Genomic DNA, 21,053 nt, shown 5'->3' on the forward strand with positions numbered 1-21,053 from the left:
GGAAGGAGGGAGAGGAGCAGCCCTCTCCCATCATTCCTGCCAGGCTGATACAAGACCCTGATCAGAAAGCAGCCACCAATCTACATCTCAGCCCTGTACTGTATTCATTTGGCAGCATACTGAGGTTCACTTAAAGGGAAGAAATAAAATCATATATATATACCAAGTCATCCTTCTATACAAATCTGAAATAGCAATGCTATCACCACTTGCTTTTTTTCTTGAAGATGAAGCTATACAATGTTTAAAAATCACTACAGAAGCAAGAGGGAGATACCACCTTTCCTCAGTACAGAGGAACACCAGTCTTCATCAGGCAGACAACCAGAGTTCACCTGTCCCCAACTACATACACTTATCAAAGCTTTTGGATGAATGCAGAATATAAACAAATCCAAACGAGAAAGACAAAGCCGAAAAGAAATCTGAGAAAGATGAAGATTCGTCCAGAAAAATCAAGAACAAGTGATTAAAAACATGTAATTCCTTTTCTGATGTACTCCTGTATCCTTGTTACCACAGCAGGACTTTTACTCTGTTAGGTATAGTCCTTACTGTGTGAACTTTTCAAAAGATTATGGCTGTTAGATGAAAAAAAAAAAAGTACTGGGTAACTAATGAACATGAATAAAAGAGTAAGAATAAATACAATGAAAGCAAAACACTTGAATATGACATGAAATTAACAGGGTCAGACCTACAGTTCCTATAAGCTTGGCCTTAAGTTTTAGCATGAAGTGATTTCCAAATGCCTTGTTTTCACTGGGTGGGTTTATTTCTTTAATTTCAAGTCAGCTCAGAAAGGCTAGCCAGGCTAAAGTAAAAGTATTTTTATAACTCATTCAGAAAGCAAAATTATTTTTAGTAATGAAGGGGGAGGGGAAAAAATCAAGGAATATTCTAGGTATTTCTGTAATATGAATAAGCACACGGATAGATGTTTTGAAAACCCAGATGGAATACTTGTATTAAAGAAGTTCATGTTCAACAATATTTTAGATGTTCTAAATGAAGTTTTCTTTTTTTAAAAATTGCTTTCTTTAAAAAAAAATCAAACAAAAATAAGAAAGAAAACATTGTTCAAATTTTTTTCTTGGAACAAGCCTCTCAAAAAAAGTAAAATCTTTGTCTAAAAACTTAATGAGAATAAAGTTTGATTTCTTGTTCAGTTTTAACCAATTAACCTATAACCTAACACTTTATGAATTCATGCTCTTTATTGGTTTTGCACCTCTATATCATAAAATAAATTTTTTTTGAAAGCAGGAGAATTAAACAAGTGAACTACTCCACTAGCAACTTTCTCTAACAAAAGCCTAACCAAAACACCCTCCTAACTATTTTGTTAGTATTCTAAACTTCTTGGATAATGTGGTCTCTTGCCTTCTCTGCTCTGTAATTTCACTATGTGACTGTCAACATTTCTGTAAATTCTATTAATTCCATTTGTTACTACACCATTGATTAATTCAAAAACTCATCTCAGGAAAAAAAAAAACAGAAAAACATGTACAAAATTGAGTAAAACCTGACATTAGACTGAAATATTTACTTAAAGTGTACAAAGATATGTTGGTAGTAACATAAGACAACACCTGGAAGACTTTGTAAGTGCATCTTATTGAGAGTACAGAGCTATCTAAGCTCCTGTTTTCAGCTCTCCAGTTAGGTTTGACAGAAAATAGGCTTATCTCTTTAACCAAAGTAGAAATCTGTAACATTTTATAATCAAGAGCATTACTTACTATTGCAAGGGGACAGAGTCTTTGTCCTCTGGTACCTCTACTGACTAAAGTTGTCAAATAGGGTTCGTAAAATTAGGAACTCAAATTCATATTCAGGTTTTTATATAACAGGTGCTCATCATCCGAGAAAACACAGAGCTCTTTATTTAGAGATGCCAACATCTATTTCTTAATTAGCAACTTTCACAATCAGAACAGAAGCAAATCCAAACAACCATGTGGATGCCAGAACTTCAAGCCTTACTCTGAATTTTAATAGTGAAGATCATGACTAACAGCCATAATTTTCAGTGAACAACATCCCATTTAAAATTTTCCCTTCAAATTACAGTTTCTGCAATAAATGCTAATCACACATAACAAAAAAATTATAAATATTTCTTTGGAAAGCAGGTGCCAATCAATTATAGAAAATATTTTATTACAGAGACTCCTTTCAATCACAGAAATATACTGCAACAATTTTATTAAAACTGTTACTCACTAACAAAAATCAAAAACATTAGCTTAATCGCATAAAAGATGTGAAATTGGTTGATAACATTCAAAATAAAGACATAGAATAAAACATCAGTATATACATTACCTTAGCATTCTCAAGCAGAGTATCATCTCTACCTAAGCCCGGTCCTATGACAACTGAGTGCAGTCGTGGTAACCATTTTTCCACCTCATGGACAGCATTGGGACTATCACTAAATAGAATTGGAAAAAATAAAGACAAGTTCAAAACTGCTTCATTTTAATATTCTCAGAATCTAAGTTCCAGGTCCAAGATAGAAAGAGATATCTTATTTTCAGTGCCAAACAATTTTATCTTCCAAATTACCAAAAATTTGTAGCCCAGGAAATAGGAAATGGTTGTCCAAATGGTTAAACCACAACATTACTGTTAGTTCGTTCCTTACCAGATACCACATAAAAGCGAGGAAATAACTACAAGTATCAACTATGGCTGTTACTAAACAAGGCAAAAACAAGCAAACATGAAACCAACAATTGTTACAATCTGTCACACTTCTCTATGTTTCATTGTAGGGATTACAGTTTTTCTTGAAAGAGATCCACCATCTCTCAGGCATATACTGCAGCTTGCTGAAATGATGCAACTACTTATTACTCTGCATGGCGAAATGATAAATCTACTCATACACTTGTTTGTCAGTTGCTTCATAAGCATTTGTTCCAACTGAATTACAGCCAAATTGTCCCCATTCCCCAAAAGGGAGCAGAAGAATCAAGCTATTCAGTAAGGATATTATCTGGTTGTAATGCTTAATATTTCTGTAGCATTTAGGTTTTGTCCACATGAAAAAAATGACTAGAACATCCACTGCCAAATATGACTGCTGCAATACAGTATTCAGCAATTGATCAAAACAGTTTATTTTGTTACAATCAGTTTTGTTGTGTAAGTAAGTCAGAATATTTGTAAGTGCTGCACCCAAATGTTAATAAATCCTTTCCAGCAGTATGGAGGGGAAGCTTAGCCCCCCTCCCCACCTCTGACATAAGTGGATGGTAATAGATGAATATTTTAACTAAAGCCTGTGGGGGAAAAGGGGCTCCCTATTCGCTAAGCAAAGAGGTACTGTATGATAGTATTACTTGGAATATTTTGAGCTTGCAATACTTCAACAAAGCTTTGTTATTACGGATAAAAGCCTTTGCGTGTTTTTCATAACCAACAGCTGTAATGATGGGGACACAGCACTCGGGAACAAGTGCTTAGCTTGGCTCTGGCAGAATCAGCAAATTCCACAACGATTTCTGCAAGTGCAAGGCAGGAGCCAAAAGCTTTTGCAGCTGCACCAGGAGGGGCAGCCCGCTCAAGGCCATGCGGGGATGCAGCGCCTCGCGCCTGGCAGCAGCCCAGCGGCCCCTCCGCCAACAACAGCCGCTTCAGAAATCCCCGGCTGCAGCAGCACCGGCTCCCCAAAGGCACCATGTGCTGACACCGCCGAACGGATCTGTCAAAACAGCACTGCAGGGTGGAAGTGATGACCCACCACAAGGGCACGGGAGACAGCGAGACACCTGACGAAGGCAGCAGCCCTGAAGCAGCTCCCCGGCTTAGTGAGCTGAAGTTCAACTTCTGTTTGAACGGCGCTGCTTCCCTGCTTCTTTTAAGCCATGGGGAAACAGTATTAACATGGCAATTTCCATATAGCTCGTTTCTTTTTCCTCCACAACCACTTATCGCCTGTTCATGATGTAGATACAGGCTGAAAATAAAAATATTTCATGAAATATTGAAAGCACTATTAAAAAAAAGCAAATTCTTTTATATGTAGTAGGTGGAGCATGTGAAAAACAGCCTGTTAACAAAACTGTAATAAAATGTCACCATTTCTGAATGCAGATGACATTTTTATTCATATATTGAAATTGATTCTAGCTGTAGAACAGAAAAGCCAATCTACGGCAATTTTCTACTATATGTGAAAAGGATATTTGACTTTCGGGTAGTAGAAGCCTCACATACTAAATAAGTTAGTGTTACTTTAAACATAAAGTAAGAACAGAGCCAAGCTAGTACCATAATTTTCCCTGCTGTTTTTCAAATAGCTCATGAAAATAACCTCACAGTAGAAAGTTTATTAATTTACTTATATTCAAACTTGAGATAAGGTAATTTTGTCTCTAGCCCAATCAATAGTATACACTCTTCAAAACAAAGCCATCTCTTGGGAAATGAACGGTCCAACATTAAGTCACTCCTGCTCACTTTGCCTCCGGTAATAATAAAAACCTACTGTAGAGCTTTTCATCTTCAAAGCATTTTACACACATTACGTTTCACATAACTCCTTTGCAATTTCACATCAAGAAGCAACCCAAGGCATATGAAGGGCCAAGAGATTTAAAATCATGATAATGACTACTACATTGCAAAATCAGCTATAAAAACATGCTGAAAAATAACTGATGGATTTTGATCTTTTATAGAGCAGAAAAAATACTACCTCAGACTAGCATCACACCAACTTCACTTTAAGATACCTGATGTTCAGAACAGCTGTGATTATGCAGATAAGGATAGCTTATAAATTACCCTATCTCTACAGCTTTTCTGAATGTGGAAGGTGTATCATGCCATCTTATCGTCTTATACACAGACATCAAAGAGTAATATTTTTAAGCTGATAAAGTAAAAATGACCAATATATAACCTTCTTCAGGAAAACAACAAATGGGGATGACCTTGAAGGTTCCTGACTACGAGACTTAGCAAAAGGCAGGAACTCTTCTAGCTCTTAATAGTTATATCTACAAAAATAATCTAAACATGCCCAGAAAAGTTTCCAGGCACCACAGTCAACTGCTCTCCACCCTGTAAGGCTTCAGAGCAGGATAATGCTCAAGGTGCCTCCCAAGAACTGTCCCTGGACCATGATAATCCCTCAGCAGTGGAAGAAGTTGTTTGGGAGAGTCTAGTTAGCACAAGCAAAAACCTTGCCAACGACCTTCTGAACAATTTAACAGTACAGATAATCATGTTCTGGTATCGGGGAATAAATATTCTTTGTTACTGTTCAGTTACAGACATATTCAATATGTATTCCTGTTTTTTTGTAAGGTTAAAAACAAAAAACACAAAATCTTTTGGAGACAGCAGAGAATAGAAGTCAGGTCCCTCAGCTGTTCACTGTATAAGCACTACTTACCCAAATAATGTTGTTAACTTTCTTTGCCCCCCTTGGCTGTCATGCCAATTTCTCTGCCTGATTACTAAGCTGATTTCATACTGCTACATTTTAATATTGCTTCCGCTGCTAAACACATGCACGCAATTGAAATTATCACTATAATTTTTTTAAGAAAGTGTCTATAAAGGTATGAGATATGAAGAAGACACCCTCCCTTAATCAGAAGAGATGCAGTCTTCAACTTGTGATGGAAAAGGATCAAGTAAGCAAGAATTATTATTATCTTTACAGATGTAGAGCCATGAGATAAGCAACTTGGCTTCTTTTCCAAAATGGAAATCACCAACGCAATATCCCTACTCTGAAGAGTAAAGCTAATATTAATATAAGGCAGAGTCACAAAACTTCTTGCAAGGCCAAAAGGAAAAAAAAAATTGCACTTCTGAAAAGAGGCAAAATTCTTTAAGAAAGCACTGTTTTCTTTCCTGATGAAGAAATTGATTAAATAAAGGTCAGGAATTTCCCAAAGTAAAGTAAGTTTTTTTGGAAGGGGATGGTGTGGAAGACTGGAAAACAGCCTGGCTTTTCCCTAATGTGAAAATACAAACTCTGCACCATGAACATGTACAATGGGAATAATTCGGGAAGCTGAATCCAAGCAGTAATGCTTTGTAAACATGGAGAATGAACTACAATACCATTGTGCAAATGTGTACAATAAAAGATTCTGGTGACAGACCACAGTTGCAAATTTGCAGGGAATGAACAGATCTGCAAAGATCTACTTAGCATCCAGTTAACCACTAAGAGTTATGTAAAATGATATCAGATATTATTTCATAGAAAATATATATTATGACTGCTCACTGTTGTTCAGTCAAGCAACCAACAAATGCCCCTCCACGATGCAAAAGTTTGTCTGGAAAAAAACCAGTAAAGATCTCACTGCATACAGAAAAGAACTACCACAGGAAAAACATGTAAATAAAAAGCTGCAAGACAGCAGAATCAATAAGAAATCTGCAGGAGTTTGCATAACCCATCTCATTCCTGTGAAGTCTAATGGGTAAGGAAGAGTCTACAGCTAATGTCAAATATCAGAAAGATGATCTCCCACAAAACAATGAACTTCATCCCTTAGTCAAAGCAGATCTAACTAAATAAGCCAGCATACAGAGTGTCTCACAGTAGGGCACATCCTCGCAAAGGATCCCACAAATGTTCATCTACCTTCCTTGTCTATTAGTGAGAGGCAGAGGAGAGGTACAAAGCTTTGCTCAGTAGGTCCTGAGAAGACTGTAATTTCTTGGGAAGTCGGACACAATGGCTTTATCATTTGCCTTCCTTGAACTACCTATGTACAAGCTGTGGTGTTTAAAATCTCATATGTTTATCTTTCTGCTCTTTTCTCTGCCTCTGAATTTATTTTAAAAAGTAATTTTAAAGACAAATCCTAAAAAGAGATAGCCTCCTTGCAAACTGAACAGCACCTACTCTCTGAAATGGCCAGGATAAATTTTCTGCATTAACTATTGGTGGCTTTACCAAGCTTGTGCCAAACAAAAATCAGTGCATGCTGAAAAAAATACCTCCTACTTTGCCACTCCAATTATTTTTAGATAGAAAACAGCATTGGTTTGGTTACAGTGCTTATGGCCATAACTGCTGGATTCAGCATTGCCTAGTCTCGTTGCTGCCTCTTATCTTAATGCACAACCTCACAGCCTCTTATAACACCTTTTAGTTTTGAAGAGCTAATAAAGAAAACAAAAATTTTAAGCCAAGCTTCTTGTTCTTCAAGACTCTTCTGTATTTCACTATCACACAATAAAAATTGATATAAAACACAGTTTTATAGAATTTCATCTTAATAAAAGCTGGATGTAATAAGCTTTCCAAAGACAACAGAGAGTCTGAAACAAGATGATGACTATTGCCCTAAGGGCACACCTTACAGATCAGTCTGTAATAGATACTGGATAGTTGCCATTAGCTTGAAAGTCAAGTACTCTAAGCCATCCAGAGTTGGAGGACAAGGCCTGAAATGTAACTCCCCACTCCAGCTCCCCCAGAACAAAGACAATTTTGCTGTGTGTTGCAGTTTATTCAAAGACTGGCTTTCACCAAATAATCAAGAGCCATCCAGGCAATAGTTTTAAATAATCACAGAGAGCTCTGTCAAATTTTGCATAGAAACATAGAACTGTGGAGTGAAATTAGCATGGGAACAACTAGGAGCTGTAGAAATGGTAGATAACCAACCAGGGATGACAGCAAAGACAGGAGGCCGCAGGATGGCAGATCTTCATGTTTGTTTTAGGCTGAGTTGTAACCAACTTAGTTGAGAGATTTGGTTTGGACTTCACAAAATGACCGTCAGTGGGACCTCCTGCTATGAAAGGAAACAGGTAACACAGCAAGACTGCTCTCACCTGATCAGCTATAATTCTTCTAACTAGAGAATGATATTTTTCAAATTCTGCTCATTATCAGCATGCACCAGGAGTGACCGAGGCAACTCTAAATGCATTAAAATGTATCATTGCACAGGTTTGTTATGTAAACTCAGACAAAGCCATTTTAAGTGGGCAGTTTCAAAAATCAACCTAGAGTCTTATCTTCAAAGATGGGGAAAAGCCTCTGATCTGAGGATGAAAGAGTTTTGGTTTTGTTTGTCCAAGCACTGTAGGTAATTATATTAGTGCGAATCAAATGTTAGACCTGCTGACATTTAGATCCAGTCACGTTATACAGTACATCAAAAGAGCAAAAGACAGCACATAATGTGTAGTTCTAGAATTTAAGCAGTTATCTCAGAAAGCTAATTATTAACTATTGTGGTAAACCTTGGGTGAGGTCATTATTGGAAACTGAGTAAATAAGATACAGAGATTATTGTGGACAGGTTAGGTCAAAGGAATTAAAGGCAAAACTAAATAATGCAAAAATGTTTGAACATTAAATTAAAAAATATATTATAATAATATATATGTGCACACACATATATAATATATATGTATGTAGAGAGAGAGAGGCTATATTTGTTAAATGTGTAAATCATCATTCTTGTAAATTAACTCCAAATTTCCAGAAGCCCAACATCTTCAGAAAGCAGCACCTTTCAGCCCCATGAACAAAACTAGAAATAATGACTTATTCTAGAAATATCCTTGATCCCATTATCAACTCATGGTCTCCTACTGAGCATGTCAGACAGATCAAATCTCAGTGACCACACTGGCATGCAGTTGGTTGAATCCTATTAGCGACCTAAAAGAGACACTTGGTGAATTAAGATTAGTGTATTAAAAAAATGGGTATTTTCATCTACGGGGCTGTTGAATGATCCTTATACGGAGTTTAATCTGCAAATGCTAGGTATGGCAACTTATTTTTCTGCTGTAATCTGACTAAATGCTGGAGAGAAAAATGAAAGAAAATGAAAGACCTTAAGGAAGAAAAGATTTAATAATATTAAAATTAAGTGTTCCTTCACAGCCACTGACCCTAAAGTTAATTTAGGCATAGAAAGTGAACCTGTTAGGCTTCATCTGAAGATTAACACAGCAGCAAGAGCAGCAACCCAGCAGCCAGGAAGTACAGGCCTAAAAGCACTGGTGTTGCAAGTTCACAGGAAGAGACTGTTCTTAATATGCAGATACCACAGTCTTTACCTGCTCAATGTTCTAACTTCAAGGTGGCAAGAACACAGATGATCTATCCAAGTATGAGTTTGGGGGGAAAAAAAATAGACACCTATAATAATGACAACAAGGCCTGAAATGTATTTCACAGCTGCTACTTGGAAAGCAAAGCCACTCATTTAGGTATCAGATCTCCTGTTTCATTAGGCATTGGGCAGGGACATTGTTTACACGCTACAGGCATCAGAGCCAACAACAGCTTCCTCAATAATCAACTCAAATGCATTATACAAATGCAATCACCTCTCTTATGCAGAGCAGAGCCTCATATTGCCTGTGAGAAGGAGCTCCAAAGGAGAAGCTATTGCTTAAATCTGTTTCCTGAGATTTCTCACACAGACATGACAACAGCACTCAAGGACAACTCCATCCAACCTCGTAAAGATCCCACAAATAACAACAAAACCGTTTTATAGCCTGCATTTAGAGATATCCAAATCTTCAAAGCAGTTACAGTATGTTTTGATCTCAATCACATTACCAATGTGTATTATGACAATCCCCCCCAGAAGAACAGTGACAACCAAATGTCTTTACTCAGTTGTTTTCATATTTTAGAGAGTTCACGGAAAAGGTCCTGATCTATTAATATTTCCTATGAACTGACTTGATAATTAGAATCTGCCAAATGTCCTTCCGAATGAACTACAATAAAACAAAAACTATGATTTTAAAAGTGATAAAATAAAGTTAAATGACAATGCAACTCAGAACGAAATATGGATATAAATAAGTAAATGACTTAAAATGTCCCTGAAAAGCTATTACAGATCATTATTTTTTAATGTTAAATCTGATAAACAAAGTGATGAACTTTTTTATTTCATTGGTATCACTCTCTAGATTACATTTGACTTTTAAGAAACAGATGATAGCTGAATCAGTACGCAAAAGATTATAGTACTTCAAATCAACTTTGGACACATGAGAACACAGAACAAGCCTCAGTCTAAGCATCTGTTTTGCTGGTTGTCATGTGGAAAAAGGAATGAGACCCTAAAAGCTTCATGAAAAGAATTTTTAAAACGGTAAAAACAAGTTTCAGGCATGCCTACCCTTTGCTTAAACTCAAAGATTAAATATCATAGAAATCTAATGCTAGTGTCATATCACAGCAGTTTGGCAAGTGTTTAGAAGGATGGATCCAGCCAGGACCTAACAGGAGTGCAGTGTTCCTACATCTCATTCTCCATAGTGAGGCCAAAATGTTCTGCTACAACTCTGATTTTGAGGAGGTGATGAAACCACATCTGTTAGTATCACCTGGAATAAAGATCCCTGCAACAATAGGAAAAAAGGGGTTATGATATAGGGTCAATATATCTCCTTTCTCTGATTCACTCAGCAGCATAACACAAGAATCAGCAGCTCCTAGATCCAGAAAACAGGTCCATAAACAACTGTTGTCCAAGGCGCTGAATGACATGAATAGAAACAGTTTAAGTATACTCCTCTGAGTCAACACATACAAACTGACCTTTATCTCTCCCTAAGTACTTAGGAAAAAAACTTGTTTCTGATTCTGAGACAGGCTGCTGACTAAAAGAGGTCTGGGAGAAAGACCACAAAATTTTGACTTGCTTCTTCACTGCAGGTATAATAAGGACCCAGCAACCAAGTCACTTCGGAGGCATCTTTTTGGTGATCAGAGCAACCTGAGCTTTACTCCTTGATTTTACTTGGTGACAAAAATTCTTGCACCAGCAAGATCCAGCTGATCCAGAAGAGGGAAGTTAGTTCCAGGTTACGCACAAGAAGTGTTTAATAGCTACCCTTAGCTAGCATAACTGGAAGGTATAAGCTTCCTCCCTCAACAGACACATATTTTTGAATCTCCTCTCTACATATCAAATTAGAAAGGGTCAAAAGCATAAAATTGTTCCTAGGCCTTTGCACTGGTTAAAGTGTTCAAATAATTTATCAGGAGCTTGCTATCCATGATTCACTTTTATGATTTTCTCAAATTATCAAAAAGTAGACAAAATCAGACAAAACTAGGTAAAGTATGTTTCAGCAACCCTGATCTAAGTTGTGCTTCTTCATTAAAGGTAACTAGCCTCAACATACATGCCAGCCTGATGCAAGCTTTCTCCTTACTCATTTTTAGGATCAATCTTGACCCTAAAAGAGTGAAAAGAACTAATATTTGTTTAAACCCAAAGTAATAGTTGAACTTTGGGATTAACTAATAATAATCCTAGTCTATATAGACCCATTACTGTGGCCAGCGGGGAGAAAGGTATTAGTTCTAAATCTGTATCTAGCTCAAGGATAGGTTTTTTTGAGACACAATGAACAAACTACAGGACTTCCGGACCACAGGAAATTCATGATCTGACATCTCAGTCTGCTTCTCTGATAGATTCTAGAAATCTAGGAATATATAGACTATTGACACTACAAATAAATTATCTGCCAATCAGGTTGAAGTGGGATACTCAGTAGTGTCTCCATCTCTCTACGCCTACAGAGAAAGGCAAACACTGTAAGATTATGAAGAAGTCTTTTTAAGAGGGGATCTAACAGAAAAGATTATTCTCTCTTCATTTAAAATGTAGCCAAATGGGTTCAGACAGTTCATTTAATTTTGTGATCAAGAGCCCATCAAGGTAGGATAAGCCAATCCAGGACACGTATTCAAGAAGCCTATTCAACCTGACCTGAGCCAGCGCATACACACGGGGAATATAAAAATGTTCCTGAAAACTGTTTTCTAGAAAGTTTGAAACACTAATGCAAAAAAGTATGTACAAATCTATAGCAGAAATCCACAGACAATGCCTTCAGTAAAATTTAGCTCCTGCATTTTAACATGTTTATCTTGTCTGTATTTATGTAGAGTTTACAGTAAGAGCATGTTAACAGAGAAAACAGAAAAATGTAGCACAAAATGGGAGTGGAGGTGACGAAAGCAAGACAGCTATGAGCAAGACTCTGTATACTCCACCATTCAAAAGACCCCAACTTCTGCACTACCTACTTTTAAGTTGTTCACAAGAAACCCTTAGTCAGCAAAATATTAAATGGGTTAGTTAATAGCTGGTTGACTTTAAATTAATACTTTATTAATATCAAGCCATCGTTAAAAGTGCAGTTATGTATTTGATAGAACCTTGGATAGAAAGGAAAAGCTACTATTGATAATATTGACTATCTACGGTCCCTACAGATAAAACTATCGTTATTCAACTCAGGTGGTGAGTACACACAGTCAGGTGTAAAAGCTGCATCTTTCCAGATCCCAGGCTGCAATTCGCAGTTCTGGCTCCCCTACCTTTACTCACAGGAACAGAGAATGAAGTCACAAGATAAAAAGTAGAGAACCTTGTGTTATGGGTGTCTCTAGTACAGGATATTACACTAAAAATTAATTGCAGACTGATCTGCAGCTTAGGAGACATGGAATTCCCCTTAGCACTTGTAACTTCACAAGATGGATGCCCGTTTTCATAACCGCCCTTCTGCAATCCTAAGCAACCCTTCTCACATAACATACTTCACATCCTTGAAGTGACAGAAGCTTGCCAAGGACCTGCGACTCAACAGCCCAACTTCTAGCTCTCGCACACCTCCTGTGATCATGCCGTCACAGACAGCCTAAAGCAGCTGTAATGAGCCAGAAGAGCCCCTGCATTCAGAGCACAGCAGGAGAAAGAAAAAATGTCCTTTCCTTAAGGTGATCCCCCTTGAGGTGAAAGCAGTGCTGAAAGGTAGCTGCAGCCAAGTTGCAGGGAAGAAGATAAAATGTCAGACTCCCGGCTGTATGAAATGGCAGTTGAACCTTGGCAAAATGCCAAGTTGTTCCAACAGTGAATTGTGAAGTACACACAAGGCCATAATTATGATTAGCATAAGAAGAGAGTGGTACAACAGCTACCTAGTTAGTCTGTAGGGTCACAGAGAAATTAGAACAAAGCTAAGTTTTAAGGAGGGACACAAAAGAAAACAATGACATAGCTCAGTGGTTTTTTACCAGGATCTTCTTCCATGCATGAAGTGTGGCCTGGAAACTACAGACTCTTTGAGAGACCAGGCTCTGAATCAACAATGGCTGGCAATGCTAGCAAAACTCAAACTGCTCCTTAATATATAAAAAATTATATGAAAAATGTGACACTGGGGTATAGAGGATCTTACAAGAAAAATAGGTTGTTTGCGTAAATTTGAATAAAACCTGGGCTCAACACAATTAGTCAAGATTTCTTCCTTTATAACCAGAAGAGACCATTTTTCTCTTCTCCTCAAATGAAGCAAAAGAGAAGAGATGAAAACATGAGAAAGTTTAACAAGCTAAACCTGAACATTCAAATTACCTGCATTTTTTAATTTTGAATGTCATATAAGCAATATTTACAAAACCACTGATTCATGCAATTAGCCAGATGTCTGGGTGAAATTAATCAGAGTTGTAATAAAAGCACTGGACATTACCATCAGGTTTCATACCTAAAGCTATATGGCCATGAATGCAGATTTCTATATTTCAATGTACTTTGTCCATTGGCAAGAGTTTAAAGACAGAGGTGAAGTTTAAAATCAGAAGTGCCTTGCAAACAGAAGGGTCAAAATTGTCATTGAAATCTGAATTACACAGAAGACACTGACTAAGAATTGCCATGGAAAAGATACCCTTATTTAGTAGAAACAATCTGGTCCTCTATGAAAAAACTTTTACTGTTTACACACTGTTGCCTCCTTTTCTGATTACGCTTCTTTTCGTTCTCCTATTAATCTTTTCCATTACCACAGATACAAAGAACCCTGCATATATAAAACATGCTTCTCCCAGGGCAAGGTCAGTCCTTCCCACAGAACACAGCCATATGCAGTATCCTGAGTGTCACTTGCCACAACCTAAGTTACAAGCTAATACTGCCATTAAGATTCTCCTTCTCATTTGTTATTGCACAGTGTCAGGTAGAACAGCTCCTAAATCTGCAATACCAGCTAAGGATCTGCCTTCTGGATTTTAGAGGCTAATGCAATTGGACTTGTAAAAACTTCTCTCCTCTCCCTGCTTTTAAACATTTTTCCCTGTCTAAAATTCACAAAGCTGTGGTTTTTTTCTTTCTTTGGAAAAAATAAAACAAAAAACAATCCTCAACATCCATCTTTTTAACTGATTTATTTCTAAGCACCTCTCTCTACACAGACAAGAATGAAAACCACCTTTAGAATGTGGCAAACTTACATCCTTCAAACCGTAGGAGTTCCCATAAGGGAGATCATATTCTTCTTCTCAGACACCAAAATACTTCTACTACTACTACTAATAAATCTTTCCTGACAGCAATATCTGACACACATGCTTTTAAATTATGTTTTTTCTAGCTTAATCATGTCTTTGCTATATACACCAACAGACCAAAACATGCATGGGTACAAGCCTAGCTCAAGGCACATGTATGGAAGGCTCACATCTCAGTATGCCACCCACAGTGCTCATTCTGAAGCACTGTAACACCTAACCGAAACAATTTATCCTGTAAAAGTTCACCAATCAGTGACCCACTTCAGAACAAAAAAATCAGTTAAACGCACACAGATTTTCCCAGTTAGGTCTGTGGCATATTAAACTTTTCATTTTCTTTTTAACAAACCTTACATTTTAGATAAGAACATGCATTTATTCCCAGCAATAGCTGTGTATCCAATGCAACTCTTGCACATACTTATAAAGAAAAATGAGAATGAATATCTCTCCTGGCAACTTAACATAGATGACTATACACAAAACAGCGAGAGGAAAAAGATACACTACTGTTATTATTAGCATTAAAGACATGAGAGAACTGGGACATATTCTATTTGGCTTTTCAAATGCAGATCCTAAAGTGCTGACTTGTAGTGAACCTTAGTTCTGGGTTTTGCTACTGTTCTCATTTAAATGCATTACAATCACTAAAAAATATGTCAGCAAGTAGTAGAAAGCAAGATCTTTGCTTTTTTAAAAAAACTGTGCTTTGGGAGTAATGAAAAAAAAACCCTCTCACAACTGGCAGTTCTATATCAAAATCTCTAACTGTTTTTAAGAAAAGGACAAAACCAGTTATTTTTGTAATTTCTGTCTCACCCATCTTGTAACTCCAGAAAAGAAATAATGCAAACTAATCAATTATCAGACTGAAATGTTCAAACTAGCAATCCTGACTTGCTCATTTAAATAAAAGACAAGTCACTTACAGAACTGGATGAACAATCAGCTCTGGACTATATGATTTAATTACAGTTGCTGCGTCTTTGGTACAAAACACGTGGGATAAATCTGCACCCTAAAAAAGAAAATTTTCAAACATAATTATGAAACTTATACTTAATAATGACATAATAATTCCAAAGTTTATTCACTGAACAGCTGAACTCCTATTTGCTAGTAGTTAAAGCAAACTTGATTATCTTTTCCATTTTGGCTTAGCCTGTCATACAATGGTTTGGAGAAAATTAAAAGCATTTTCTCTATCTAACTTTCAATGTAAACTTTCTCTTTTTTTCTTTTCTTTTTTTTAACTGATAGGATGTCTAAAAATGTAGATCTTGAACCCTGTACTCATTAGAGAAATATTTGAGATGAACAGATGAACAAAGACTAAAGTATCACACAATGAGAAAAGAGACAAAAGAATACAGCAATAGAAAAGCTACATTAGAGAAGACAAATAATACTGTAATAGATTTGTAAAATATAGGTATGACAATCTGTGACAACCTTCCAAGACCCACCATTTTTACTCAATGGGCCAAATCGGTACCAGATGAAGGCTGGCACAATTTCGCCAACTCCCCTTCAGTTAAATAAACATTAAAGCTGGGGAGCTTAGCTACAAGAGTTCCTTATCAACTCAGAAAATCACAAGTACACACAAAATTATATAAGCAGAGACTAGAAAAGCTGATTTTGTATCTGTATTACATGCTAACATTTCCCAAGGTTAAGGAAAGCGTCTCCTCTGCTTTATTACTTTATATACATTTAACATTTCAAACTACTATGCAGTTAAGAGATTTGACCCTGTGACTCTTTACGTGAAGATGTAATGGGCAAAGACAAAGCAACTTCAGTAGGGGTCTGCCTAGTGCACTACTGTATTTGCATATGGTGAACAAAAAATGGAGTGGCCTTAGTATCTTATAAGATTATTAAATTGTCTTCTTCCAATTTTAAATCCCTGAAGGACTGCATCAAGAGGCGCAAAACTTATAGAGGGTAAAAAAAGAAATTGGGGGGCAGGGGGAGGAGAGAAGGAGGTACCTGGATTGGTTACCTACTTATTGAAACAAATCTTCAAAAAGGAAAACATACATAATGAACAAAAAGTGCTGATACACACATAGAGTACCAGTAAGTATATATATTATGTAAGCAAGACTCATTTACGTTTGAATAGTCATAACTGTATTTAGTTCTACTCTTAGAGATGGGGCTGTAGTGTGCACTAAATATATTTTTAGCTACTTAATGTATCACTAATATAAGGAAGTTCACACTTCTAGGAAAAAAAGACGCTTGGAAAATACTTCTGCTAAAAATCACAATATAAACAAAGTATGCTATTAAATAATGATGTTAAATTCAACACACAACTTTTAGATTTATGGCACGTAAGATTTTTACCAGCCTATAACTAAGTTTTGAAGGAAAGTTACTTCATTTGATGTACTTATCAGGTGCAGAACAAAGTTCTGAAGGCCTGACTGCAGTTTTACTGGATCAGATTTACTGAAAATGTAACTTAAAATATTAATCTAAAGTTATTTTATTGTTCACTTTTGGAGAAAATATTTCATCAAGTTTTGAAATTTCCCATCCAAGCCTCTGATTAGACAGTTTTCCCTCTGAAATTTTCAATTCTTTGACATAATCATATCTCTAACTTTACCTTATACTGGTAAAGTATGTACAGAAAGCAGAACACATACCACTTTGAGAGCTGTAATTGCAGCAAAATACGGTGCTCCTGTGTATCTAGAATGAAATACAATTTAGGTTAGGAAACAGAGTCATAAGGTTAGCTAATTTGGAAATCAGTCTGCCATAATGAAGTCTCAAATTCAAGAGCAGATTAGAAAAAGCTTTCTCCTTTGTTTGCTGTAAAAGACGGATAAAATCCTGCTACACTGAAACCAACTGCAAACCTTGGTTTGATTTCAAAGGAGCCAGGATTTCCACTTAGCCACCAGATCCCTTGATAGAAATATTTATAAAGATCGTGCCATACAAAACTAAACTCTTCTCAGACAACCATCTTAGAAGTCTGGAAACAAACAAAACAAAACAAAACGATAGTTTGAACACTGTTTGCAAGCAAAGTCTGGGATGCATGACCTGGATCAGTCCCATCTGGTTTTAGGTACTTAACTAAAGTGCCTAAACTGTGATCCCAGTTGCCCTAAATTCTCTTTAGAAAGACTGAAGAGGGAGATGTGGGCAGAATACCCACCATCTCCAGAGCTATCTAGTTCTGCCAAGAGGTAAGAGCCCAGGCCCAGCAGACCAGGAGGAAAACTAATTCCTGACCAACCATCCCAGGATGCTCCAGCTATAATAGAGCACATTTTTGCTACTTGTAGAATGTTTATTAATGGCAGATCTCTTTTACAGGAAAAAGATGCCACATCTATTTTGAAAAGGGAAACAGAAGAACAGGGAGGTTTAGTGGCTCATTTACAATATTGAGCAGATTACTGAACATGGCCAAAAAACAGAATCCAGGCTATTTTATTTCTAGGTCAGCACTGCATTTAACTGATTTATATTGTATTTCTTTTCTTCTAAAACCAGATATTTCTATTACTCCAGAACATAAAGCAAGATCCTTTTATACCCTAATAAACACCACAATTCATCAACATAAAAAGCACGCAGAAAGAAAATACTGCCTCCCTGGCTTAAGAGACCCAGCTCTCACGATATCAAAATAAAACAAAGATTACCCTAGAGCAGATGTGCCACTCTCTCTATTCACTTACTTATTCTATAAGCTCATCATGCTATGGGAAAAGACAATAATACTGAAAGTAGAGAGAGTTAAGGTGGTCAGAAAAGACAGAGAAAGTAGACACAGACACAAACATTGACACTGTTTCAACTACGCTCACTAACAAAATTTTGCATCACTATCTTGGGGTGACATACTGTTTTACAAGCCTGCACGATCATGATGATGCACTAGTAAAGCTCGCTGGAAAATATCCATTATTTTAAATGTAGGGTGAACTTAAATGGCTTTGACAAATAGTAGTGACATACTCAAGCTCTCTCAACAACATTCAGATTTCTCTTTAACTTACTCTTGACATCCTCCAACAATGCCTATGCGTCCATCTTGACCTTTATGCCTTTTTCCTGTTAGAGGAGGGATAACGTTGCGCACCAATTGAAAAATATTCTCCATATCCTTTAGAGTGTGTGTTTTGTGCAGTGAAAAAGATCTCTCTATAACTGAAAAAAGAAGAAAGCATTGCATGAAAATACGTTCTTTCTTAAAGCAGCATTTCTTTTAAGCACTCAAACATCAATAAAAACATTTGAAGATACACGAACTGACATACTTCACTTAAAGGCCTTAAAAACACTGAATTACTAGGAAGGGTGATCGTTTTTTAAATTAATTTAGGGTCTGATGCAGAAAATATTCCCACTGACTGCTCACAGTCCTAAGTTAGGGCTTAGGTACAGAACGAAAGAAAGCCCAGAATAGTTACATGGACATTTTGTAACTAGAAATACCTTCTTAGTTCAGTTTGAAATCACTTCCACAATTAAGCTCAACTGAAATAGGTACACTTAGTAAGGACTAAATGCATCCAGACAGGGAGTGAGCACAGAACAGCTAAAAGCACATTTTAAATTTGTACTCTACCTTATTTTTGCTTCCCCTTAAAGACTTCCACATCTTAGCAGAGTCAGGGCCTATCTCTCTGCTTTTTATTTTGGCAGGTGGTTACAAAGCATAATGAAAGTCTTTCTGTAAAACTATAATCACATGCACTAGACGCAAACATTACAAAAATCACACAAATAATTTTTAGCTATAATTCAACTACAGATCTCTGATGTGAAGTTACATTTCAACCTATATATTAAAACAACTGCAGATTCAAATTACTGTTTCAAAAGACTATGAAAATTTAGAAGAAAGTATTTCAATGGTTACAACGACAGAGATTTAAACAGACAGTTACCTAAGAATGGGACAAATTTGAAGATCAGTACCCTACAGCAATGATGTATTAATTAGAAAGAATAAATTCTTTATCCTTGTAGTTCAACAGAACTCATTAATTATACGATTCTGTTTAAAAAAGTGGTTTGTTTGAACGTTAATATTCAACTCCTAAACCGCAGTCATGCTCTCTTTTCTTTTTCAAACAGATTTTCTAAAAATCTTTCTGTGAACTGCTAAATATTAATATAGAATTCCACAATGTCCCTTTTCAGTTGTTGGTAGGACCTCTCCCCCCCCCCCCCAAAAAAAATCTAGAGAGGAAAAGAGGAAAAACAATTCCAAAAAATTTGGATGTAATAAAGAAAAAAAAAGGTAATCAACAAGAAAACTCCTAATCTGTGCACTGTCAACAGAAAGCATCTTTTTCTCCATCCTCCACAGAATCTAACCCTAAACAAGACACACTAATCTTCAGTAATAAAATGTCTTAGTGTTCAATAACGATAAATACTCCTGGCTGATCTTTTGCTTTTAAAAATTCTTCTATAATACAGGCATTCCATTCCTATTGAGATAAAAAAAAAAAAAAAATTTGGAATATGGCCAAAATAGCATTGCAGTCATCCAGAGTAGAACAAAACACTGATCTGCTCTGGAAATAGGACAGATTATTTTCCTTAAATAACACTTCACGCATTCACTGGTTTTCAACCACACAAAAAATATACATCTCAGTATATTGCAAGCCTTAAAAGTGCAACTGCAGCTAAGAAAGACCTCTGTTTCTTTGTTGCTGGTTTTTGTTCATTTGTAAATATAAAACAGAAAGAAAACACAGAATTATGCAGAACAGAATTCTAAATAGAGCCCCACTTACCTACAGGAACACTGAGGCAGATTTAGCTATCAACAACTGATATCCTAATTCGTTAGCAGAAAATGTGTTGCCTGAAGTGTCATTTTTTACACTTATTTATAAACTCTTTGTTAAGCCTTCGCCAGTCAGAAGATTAGAATCCTGAGTTTTTCTTACTACAGTTAAATATATATAATGCATTTTTGCACAGTGTGGTAACTGTGCACCTGTATGACGAAATACAGCAAGAGAAACTAAACCTTAGTTTCAAGCCCTTACAGATAATAAAACTCTTTCAACTTTTGGCACAAAACATTTTAGAAGTAATTGTAAGGTACCATCATCCCAAGCTCAAATGATTTCCTAATAAATTTTCTAAAGCACTTCAGTTTTCCTTTAATTTAAAAGTGAAAACAGAAATTAAAGCATAGACCCCATACATATGCTGTAATTTATCTACTGAAGTCTTTTGACATCAAAGACTAGCTATCCAAACAAGAAGATGCACAAGTAAGTCAGTTAAACTAAACCATTACAGGCCTAAAAATTCAGTCTACTGTTCACTTTGAAGGGAAATTCAGGAGTATTTAACCTAGAACTGAAAAAGTTCTGAGATCCTTTCAGGAATCAAAGAGTGCCCTTTAGGGTCTGATGTGTAGGCTTATTATTCAACATTGTAGGGTTTTTTCTTTTCTTTTCTGAACCACACTATTTTTTTTTTTTTTTATGAAATACAAACCTCAGAACGGAAACAGAGTAAGACTTGCCTCATTTCAACATGGTAGGCTATAACCATCAAGCCCTGAGTGGACTCTGGTTTCAGCACTGATAGAGGACCCCAGTTCTGCTCTTGCCCATTCAGTCTACCTTCACATACAAATAGATAAAGATAAATAATACAGGACCAGAGATCTCCAGAAGTCTGCTAAGAA

The 21,053-nt window shown here is 36.4% G+C and overlaps 1 protein-coding gene across 5 annotated transcripts in view; it reads right to left on the minus strand.

Annotated features, from left to right (window-relative positions):
- The window catches only part of NAXD (NAD(P)HX dehydratase), a 51,262-nt gene that overhangs the window by 25,801 nt on the left and 4,408 nt on the right, over window positions 1-21,053 (minus strand). For 4 of the 5 annotated variants that reach the window (XM_064503929.1, XM_064503947.1, XM_064503924.1 and 1 more), the window contains 5 exons: window positions 18,388-18,538; window positions 17,017-17,062; window positions 15,283-15,371; window positions 3,755-3,970; window positions 2,332-2,440 (listed from right to left, as the gene is read on the minus strand). In XM_064503929.1, the coding sequence (XP_064359999.1) occupies window positions 2,332-2,440; window positions 3,755-3,970; window positions 15,283-15,371; window positions 17,017-17,062; window positions 18,388-18,538 (611 nt within the window). The remainder of the gene's footprint in view (window positions 1-2,331; window positions 2,441-3,754; window positions 3,971-15,282; window positions 15,372-17,016; window positions 17,063-18,387; window positions 18,539-21,053) is intronic. The other variant, XM_064503956.1, reaches the window with a different exon arrangement.

Source organism: Dromaius novaehollandiae, chromosome 1 (genome assembly GCF_036370855.1).
Source record: "Dromaius novaehollandiae isolate bDroNov1 chromosome 1, bDroNov1.hap1, whole genome shotgun sequence".
Classification (NCBI taxonomy): domain Eukaryota; kingdom Metazoa; phylum Chordata; class Aves; order Casuariiformes; family Dromaiidae; genus Dromaius; species Dromaius novaehollandiae.